The sequence below is a fragment of the Gossypium raimondii genome, chromosome 7 (assembly GCF_025698545.1).
Source record: "Gossypium raimondii isolate GPD5lz chromosome 7, ASM2569854v1, whole genome shotgun sequence".
In the NCBI taxonomy this organism is placed as follows: domain Eukaryota; kingdom Viridiplantae; phylum Streptophyta; class Magnoliopsida; order Malvales; family Malvaceae; genus Gossypium; species Gossypium raimondii.
Genome location: NC_068571.1, coordinates 31,362,996 through 31,372,638, shown reverse-complemented (window position 1 = coordinate 31,372,638; position 9,643 = coordinate 31,362,996). Strand labels below are relative to the sequence as shown.

Genomic DNA, 9,643 nt, shown 5'->3' with positions numbered 1-9,643 from the left:
TAGAATAAATTAAAAGTTCGTAATAATCTAAGAGAACTTATTATCTTGCGTAACTTTAGGTTTTATGTGATTAAATTATTTCAAACCTAATCCATCCCTATTACTTCACATAAAATCTAAGGAATCCTTAGTTAAATATGGACATAGAAATATATATGTTTTTCTAAGTATAAGACTTTGAAAGAACTTATATTAGATTCCAAGTTAATAAAGGAATTTTTCCGCATTCATGTTATTATTGTTAAAACTTGTGAAATTGATGCTAAACCATCTCATTGCATCTTATGTCATTGCATTGCATTTAGGTTCATTCATTTTCATTAATTTAATTCTAACATCAATCACCTTGAAAATATTGTGTGTGTTTTAACCAACTAGTGAATAGTAATTTTACAATTATCGATTTAAACACAGTCCCTGTGGAGACAATAACTCTTGTTGCTTACTTATTACTTGTTAACGACTATGTACACTTGCACATTTTGTCGCGAACCAGTAACAAATCTTAATGATAGAGTGATGACCATTTTGTAACAAAACGATAATGTAAGTGACTAAAATGTAACCCGAGGCAAACAAAAGTGACTATTTTGGTAGTTTACCCAAAATAAAATACATCAAATACACTAAAAACATTAAAATAAGGGTTTCCCAATGAATTGAAAATACATTTAAAAAAAAGTCTTTATACTTAAATAATACTAAGATAGTTGCAATTTAACAAGCAAATGCCTCTAAAATAGTAGCAAAATTAATAATAAAATAAGAGTTATATAATATCCAAACAATAATAACAAAATAGTAGTAATATAGTAGCAATATGAAAACAAAACAACATCAAAATGGTAGCAAACAACAACAAACCAACGCTAAACAGTAGTGAAAAAAATTTTAGGCAAATTCAGGCCAGGCCAGATCAAAAAATTTTATCCGAGGCTTGGTTCGTTTAGAAAACGAGTACTATTTTTTGTCAAAGCCTATTTTTCGAGCTTATATTTTTACCCAAACTTTATCACTTTTTGAGTAAGCCTTCAAACCTGGACGAATGAGCCAGATCATGACGAAATCTATTTCAGGCTTTCCTTTCTTTCCTCCCATCATCAACGTGCCAAATTCTAATTAAAAAAAAAAAAAGTTAGTCAATCGTTTGAAGGCCAAACGTCTACTGGCCTCTCAATGTAAGGCTTTTTCTTATACATGAGGAAGCCAGGACATGATCCAGCAAAGCTATCCAATGTATGTTATAAATTAGGTTTTTGTACTTAGCTTCGCTCGGGATTTAACAATTAAATATACATAAATTAGACTTGTAATACATATGATAGAATTATTAATTAAATAATTTATGTAAATAAATTTAAAATTACCTTTGAATAATCAATTATAAATTACGTAAAATGAGAGCTAACAGATAACCCCAATGATTTTATGAATTAACTTATATATTTAAATAATACTTTAACTTCTGGTCTTTAAAGTGAAAGATATTATACCCTCAAAACATTTGAATTCGAATATGTAATAACGATGGCACAGAGTCAGTTGATTTTCAATATATTATTACTATTTTCCTTTATTCCTTCTCTCCCTCCCCATCTCCCCACGTTCCAGTTCAAAAAATCACCTGTCACGGAATATAAGTCCAATGCGGGTTGCTTCACATTGAATTGGTGTCATGATGAATCGTGTATTAATTTGATTAGGAAATTATAAAAATAAGTTATATTATTCGAAAATGTTTTAATCATTTTAATTTAAAAAGCAATAAAAATATAGATATTGTGTGATTTGTATCAATGCCAATTAAATTTTAAAAAGAAAATTAAATTTATCACTCAATCAAGTCTTTTATTTTGATTTTCTTATGTATTTTAATTTTATTATCCACCTCCATTAATTGCATATATTATTTATTATATGTTAATTTCAAACATGTTTCTATTTTCTAAATATGAGGTAGTAAATGGGCGTGATAAAAAGATTCTTAAAATGGACTTGACGTAGGTGTGCTTATCCATGCTATGGACTAAAGTAACGCTAGTTGTTCAAGGATTGTGATTTGGATGTGTGGAAGTAGTACAAGCAAAATAAGGCTAATTTGGGCCAACCGAAACACAAATTGAACTGCAAGGATTTTAAGCCAATAAAAAACAGAGTGTACAATCGAGATGGCTTGGACTAAAGATCCAAATCCAATTAAAGCTCCTGAAGTGTAGCTTAAATTTCATAAAACAGACCACTACTCTCGACACCAATTATTAGTGCTGAAGATCACCAGTCCTCCTTGCACACCTGATGGAATCATCTATTATCATCTTCAAATCACTTTTATATTCAAAGCCCTTTTCAATAAGCTTGGTAGACCCCCACTTGGCATCTCCTTTTGCTCCATCCAATTTCCTGAAATCCATTTTCCATTAATAAATATATATAGATCATAGCATGCAGGAGAAACTAGATACCACTCAAGATGAATGGTTTGGGATACTGACTCTGCTTTAACATTAAATTCTGGGTAATACAGTTGATAGCAACCAGCAAGTTGTGCTGCCGAAACAAAAGCGCTGGCAATTAAAAATCTACCGCTGATGGAAGGCTTCTCCATGCAGAAAATATGAGCTTCACAAACATCATTTATGTGTACAATCGGAAGTTTCCCCAGCAGTTCTTCCGCGTATTTCACACTTCGGTATGAATGCGCGTTATGTGTAACTTGTGAAATGAAAGCAGCCACACTTCCAGGTGTATAAGATAAAACAGTATCTCCTCCAACAATGCCACAAGCTAGGGTTACCACCGTCATTCCACCATCTTTTTCACTGCTCCCATACCCCAAAACTTCATTCTCTGCCAATGTCTTTGATACTGTGTAATCCTACACGGCCCCCAACAGTAAACATACAGGATTCTTAGCTATCGTGATCTCATATATTGTTTTCTCGTAATAAAATGTACAACTTGCCTTAAAGAAGCCATTAGAGGAAGCAAGTGAAAGATTAAGGGGTGTCCAACAGGTTTCATCTATGGATTCCTTGTAACCACTCCCATCGTCTTTCAATGGCGATGCAGCACAAACAGAGGCTGTGTAGATTAATCGTTTCACACTACCTGATTTTGTACAACACTCTGCAATACTTTTTATTGCAGAAACTGCAGCCTCACTCGTGTTTTTAAACTGTTCATCAATCGTCAAAACCGGCATGGTTCAAAGATTAAACTATAAAGAGGATGAAAAAGTAATGTCACAAGAGAGAAACCTGAGAAGCATCAGAGGGTTGCAAGGGAGTCGCAACATGGAAAACGCACATACAGCCATGAATAGCTTGCTCAAACTCATCTGGCCTGTTTATATCAGCTTCAAACAAAACTAATTCTGTGTCCGCGTGAGGAAAGCTCTTAAGGAGTTGAACCTTTGAAGCATCGCCTGTCATGTAAATATTGCATTAGAAACACAATCAAACACGATGACAGAAATGGAAGAGAGATACTAAGCGTACCCAAATTTCTGAGGGTGGCGTGGACAGTATATCCTTTCTCTAGTAGCTTCTTGACCAGAGAAGAGCCAATGAAACCAGCGGCTCCTGTAACGCATACCCTGCACTTACCGTTCTCCATTGCTGCAAAATTCTCTCTCTTATCAATGTATATATCATATCTAACAACAAGAGTGACCCCTCGCGTAAAATATAATTAATCATAGAAATACTTATTTAATTTTAATCTTAAATATTATAATTTATTAATTATGGAAATTAAATTTATGTCAATGTATACTTTAATTATTTTATACAGGACTCCTTCCTTGCCAAATGAAGACAATACAATAATAAAAAATAAAAGCGGCATTTCTGCTAGGATAAAATGTGTATCTTCCTTTAACTATTTTATAGAGAATATAATCAAAAGACGGGATTTACACGGCATTGCCGTAGATTATTTCATTATTTTATATGGATGTTCATGAATGATTTTGTAATCTCTGCATTATTATTTCAAAAGTTGAATGTGGCAATGTAAAGTGGATTAATCAAAGCTTTTTCCTTCATACCTTCAACTTTGTTATTACTATAATTCATGCGTAATTTAGAGGTTTAGATTTTGTCATTTTCAACTTTTTAATGCTGCAGAGAAAGTGGACATGATAACCAGTTATGCCATCAACATTGCTTTTGTAGCGTGGAGATAGTAGAGCAACTAAATCTCAAAATTTTTGTATAAAAATATAAGAATCGTTGTAGAATTATATATTTATATAAAATGTGATCTATGACCTGTAAATTATATTTTATATAAATAAAGACATTTAAAATTATATTAAAAATATTTTATGTCTTAAATTTAAAATCAAAAGAGAAACAATTTAGGTGTGAGAGTCGTTTCATTTGAAAAATATTGTAACACCATGCAATATCCAAAATTGGTACTTAATTTTATCATCTCAAAACCCAAAAATTAATTTTTAATCTTGCTCCACATATTTATAAAATGATGATTTGAGATGATAGACGGAATGAAGAAGGTATTAAGAAAAATGGAAGGGCAAATGAAAGGAGAAACATGTGGGACAAACCTTTCTCTATGTTTGGAACACAATTTGAAGGATTAATATTGTAAACACTTTTTTTTGTCCGTGCCCAATTGGAGGTTTATTTGTTCTTTTTAAAATTTTGTTCTCTTTTGGTCTGTTCCAAGCTCACCTGATTTTGATGAATTGAAGGCCTTTATTTTTTTTTTCTTTTTCTTTTTTTTTTGGGTCTGTCAAGAGTCGAAATTATTATTATCATTACTGCTACTATTATTATTAAATATATTTTTTTTTACAAATAAACAAGATTGAAAAACAATATATATACATGAAATAAAATGAAAGGAAAAAAAAAGCTTTTCAAATTCTTTTTTTTTTTTAAGATGAAAGGAAAAAAACAACAACAACATGTTTTTTCCTTTTTTTTCCTTTTTGCCATAGACATATCATAAGGGATCAGGTTTTGGGCTCCGATGGACATCATCAGACAGTTGGTCTTCCGCCCCTAAGAGCCCCAAAAATTCTATTTTTTTCCCTTCCCCTTTCTAAAATAAAGGTTTTTCTTTTAAATGGCTTGATCTTGGGAAATGTTTTGGTTTTTTTTTTTTTAAAAAAGGAGAAAGTTTAGATTTTTAAAATAAAAATCTGTTTTTAATCATTTTAAGGAAAATTTAAAATTTTAAAACAATATTTCAAAATAAAATATTTAATTTTTAAGAAAAGTAGTGATTTTTTAAAAAGAAAAGAGAAATTTTAGATTTTAAAAATAAAAATCTATTTTTAGTCATTTTAAAGAAAAGTTTAAAATTTTAAAATAAAGTTTTGATCTTTTCAACTACTTGAAATAAAACTTTGATTTTTAAGATCTTATCTACCATTTACCCTAGAAAATTATCAATAATATGTAGGATATTTTTTAGGGTCTTAAACTAATTTTAAATATCATATAGGATTCCTCTTTAGAGTCTTAAATTAATGTGTAAATATTTTTAGAACTTTGTTCAAGATTAAAACTAAAGATTTTTGTAGGTGAATTGTAAATCATGAGTAGGTCATTCTAAGTATTTTATTTTAGAAACTTTTTAAGAAAGCTAATTGTTAGAGATCGATCCGATTAAGCAAGGAACAAGTAAAAATAGCAGAAGAAATTAAGAAATTGAACACACAAATTTAACGTGGAAAAACTCCTCCAAAGAGGATAAAAAATCACGGGTAAAGATAATTTTATTATAATGGCAAAAGAACGAAGAGTACAAAAGATGGAGATAAAAACTAAACCCTGAAAACCCGAAAATAAAGAACCCTCAAAACGTAAACACAAAATTCTCTAAATGTGTTATGAGTTCTAATCTCTAATGGGTGTATTTTCTAAGGTTGTAAAAGAGTCTATTTATAGGCTAAATTCATTTATTTATAGGTTAAATTTATATGTCAAATAATAATAAAATAATCTAAACTAATCGGTGTTTGATTGAAACAAATAAACAAAGTTTAACTAGAAGATTATTTCTCAAATTTGACTAAAATAGAGTCATACTTAACACTAATAAATGTTATTTAAGATGTATTATTTTAGAATTTTGACGAATTTAAACCTTAGATCAAGAATTTTAAAGTCGATAAATCATAAACCCGGTATAGGATACTTTCATAAGATCTTGATAGGTTCAACATTATTAATTAAATCTTTTACAAAATAATAATAATAATAATAATAATAAAAGATCAAATAAGTTGTAGACGGGTTTTAATATTTCTCTTAATTCATTGGTAATTTCTAGGGTTTTTAGAATTCTAAGATAGAACTAATTTTAGGAATTGAAGGTATTTTACTAGAATTATTTAGATATCCTTTAGGGTTCCCGTTAAAAGTAAAAATTTCTAATTTAAGTTTCAAATTAGATAAGTTTGGTGAGCATATCTTAATTGAGTTATAAGTAAACCAGAGACATTTTCTTTATAGTTTTTTTATTTAAAATTTCCATACACTACAACAAAATAGGCCTATCGCGACACTTTTTTTCGACATTTTCTTAAGTGTCGAGATAGACTTGTCTATATACGCTTTGGCCAACTCTTGTGTAAGAGTCGAGATATCCATGCCTAAGGCAATGCTTAAAAATGTGTCGGTTTTGCCCAACACTATGCCGGCATTTGTTATAACTTTCCCAACTACATAAAAGTGTTGTCATATGAAAAGCCTAAGACGACTCTTTTTGGACTATGCCAACCCTTTTTTAGGTTGTTTAAATTTGTATCTTTAAGCAACTTTTTAGGTGTTGGTAAAATCTAATTATATCCCGACTTTGTAGAAAGAGTTGAGAAAATATAACCTATCACAACATTTTTTTATGTGTTGGTAAATATTTTATTTAACCCAACTTTTATTTGTGTAACCTTTTTGAAGGCTAATTTACCAAAAAAAGCCCATTTTTTTAAAAAATTACCGAAATGGGCCGATTTTTTAATTATTTACCGGAATGGGTCATTTTTCGGGAAATCGCGTCCATGTCAGCGCCATGTCGAGAATGCGTGATGGACATCAGCGTCACGTCGGTAGCGACTGCGGCGTGGAAGGAAATCTCGTCCTTGAGGAAGCGATTTCCTTCCACGTCGGCAGTCGCTACCGACGTCGACGCTGATGTCCCGCCACGCACTCGACATCATCGACGTGGACGCGATTTTGACGCTGATTTTACATTTGGGTTTTCTGGCTTTTAGGGTTTAAGGTGCAGGCTTTTTAGGGGTTTGGGGTCCCAAAAAAATTGTTTTCGAGTTGATGTATCTGGTCAAATAGTGGGAAATTGCTTCTACCAGGATGCTATTTGAGAAGAAATTGTGAAATCGTGGCCTCGTGGACGCGATTTCGCTACAGTGGTCATGTAAGAAATAATTTTTTTGACGTTTTCTGAGCAAATAGTATAAAATCGCTGATACCAGGATGCTATATGAGAAGAAATTGTGAAATCGCGCCCTCGTGGACGCGATTTCGCTACAGTTGGTCATGTAGGAAATAATTTTTTTTTGACGTTTCTGAGCAAATAGTGTCAAATCGCGCCCTCGTGGACGCGATTTTGCTACAGTAGCAAGTTTGGGCTGAGGCTATAAATTAGGCAGAAAATGTTCTTAGAATGCATAACTCACAGCAGAAACATTTTAGAGAGGCTAAGAAACTTAGAGTTTCAAAATGAGTGAACGTATTAGTGCTGTTATTTACTACGATGGTGAGGTTTGCCACACCGAGAATGGTGTTGTTTTTTTGTCGGAGAATACGGTGCGACTGTCATTTAGCCAAAACATAGATTTGACAGAACTCCGTAAAAGAATTAGGCGTAAAATCTTCGGAACGATGCCAATGAAAGTTCTGTCAATGACGTATCGATTTTGTTCTTCTTTTGATACGGTGACATATGACTCGTTCGACATAAAAGGTGCTCGTAGCTTGGAGGCAATGGTGCAGACTCATCTTGCTAGCGGAGCAACTTATATTGAGTTATATGTACAATTTACGTCGCCAACTGATGTACTTCCGTCCAGTGTTCGAGATGTATACACGACCCCTGGCCGACACTCGGTTAGCGTGTTACAAAATACGGAACAGCCCATGTTCGGTAGCGGTGTCGAATGCACATCCCCCCTAGACACTCTGTCGGTGGATGGGACATGTACGTCGGTGGCTCGACGTTTGACTCTGGAAATACGAGCTGGGGAACTGCATCAAGTTTTACTGGATGGCAATCTACATCCAATTGGGGACGTTATCAAATGCCCAGAAGAAGGGATGACGTACTACCTACGACATCAACCGGTGAGGGGATGTCGTACGCTGCAGATGATTGTGGGTTAGAAGGTGACTCCGATGTGGATCCACCTCGAGAGCCCAGGCCGGATGGTGCAGAGGTGGGATTATTTTCTGAATCGGAGCCTATTCCAACAGAAGGTGAAGATGGTGATAACAGTGCAGATGATGAAGAAAATCCACGATTCAGAGCATACTCACCTCCAGCCCACATGCATAATGTGGATCTGTCAAATGATGATGCGTTAGAGTTTCCAGATCTACCACACCAGGTGCTCGATCGTATAAGTTCGGGGGTAGATCTCGGTGAACTTGAAGTTGGTAATCAGTTTACCAATAAGGATAGTTTTATTGGTGCTTTGAAACAGCATAGCATCAAAAACGGCGTTAATTACCACGTCGTTAAATCAAAATCTGATAAGTTTGAGGCGAAGTGTGCGGTGCAAAACGGCACATGTTCATGGAAAATCGTCACCTCGTTAAGGAAGAGGACAGGGTTGTGGGAGATCAAAAAGTACAAATGTTAGGGTTTTTAATTAAATTAAATTAGGTTAGGGTTTTTAATTAATTAAATTAGGTTAAGATTTTTAATTAATTAAATTAGGTTAGGATTTTTAATTAAGTCAAGTTAGGGTTTTTAATTAAATTAGGTTATGTTAGGGTTTTTAATTAAATTATGTTAGGGTTTTAATTTAATTAAATTAGGTTAGGTTTTTAATTAAATTAAATTAGGTTAGGTTTTTAATTAATTAAATTAGGTTAGGGTTTTTAATTAAGTTAAGTTAGGGTTTTAATTAAATTAGGTTAGGTTAGGGTTTTTAATTAAATTATGTTAGGTTTTAATTAAATTAAATTAGGTTAGGGTTTTTAATTAAATTAGGTTAGGTTAGGGTTTTTAATTAAATTATGTTAGGGTTTTAATTTAATTAAATTAGGTTAGGTTTTTAATTAAATTAGGTTAGGGTTAGGGTTTTAATTAAATTAGGTTAGGTTAGGTTTTAATTAAATTAAATTAGGTTAGGGTTTTAATTAATTAAATTAGGTTAGGGTTTTTAATTAAGTTAAGTTAGGGTTTTAATTAAATTAGGTTAGGTTAGAGTTTTTAATTAAATTATGTTAGGTTTTTAATTAAATTAAATTAGGTTAGGTTTTTAATTAAATTAGGTGAGGTTAGGTTTTTAATTAAATTAAATTAGGTTAGGGTTTTTAATTAAGTTAAGTTAGGGTTTTAATTATATTAAGTTAGGTTAGGGTTTTTAATCAAATAATGTCAAAATAACTCGGAAAAATTTCTATGCGTATTACATCGTCATAAACTT

General features: G+C 32.1%; 1 protein-coding gene across 1 annotated transcript; it reads right to left on the bottom strand.

Annotated features, from left to right (window-relative positions):
• Nucleotides 1–2,119: 2,119 nt before the first annotated feature.
• On the bottom strand, nt 2,120–3,666 carry LOC105796106 (putative anthocyanidin reductase). The gene is made up of 5 exons (XM_012625733.2): nt 3,498–3,666; nt 3,258–3,424; nt 2,963–3,175; nt 2,493–2,875; nt 2,120–2,400 (listed from the first exon to the last, which is right to left on the bottom strand). Exons 1-5 carry the CDS (start codon nt 3,613–3,615, stop codon nt 2,259–2,261), a joined length of 1,023 nt encoding a protein of 340 aa, XP_012481187.1. The 5' UTR covers nt 3,616–3,666; the 3' UTR covers nt 2,120–2,258.
• Between the last annotated feature and the right edge of the window lie 5,977 nt (nt 3,667–9,643).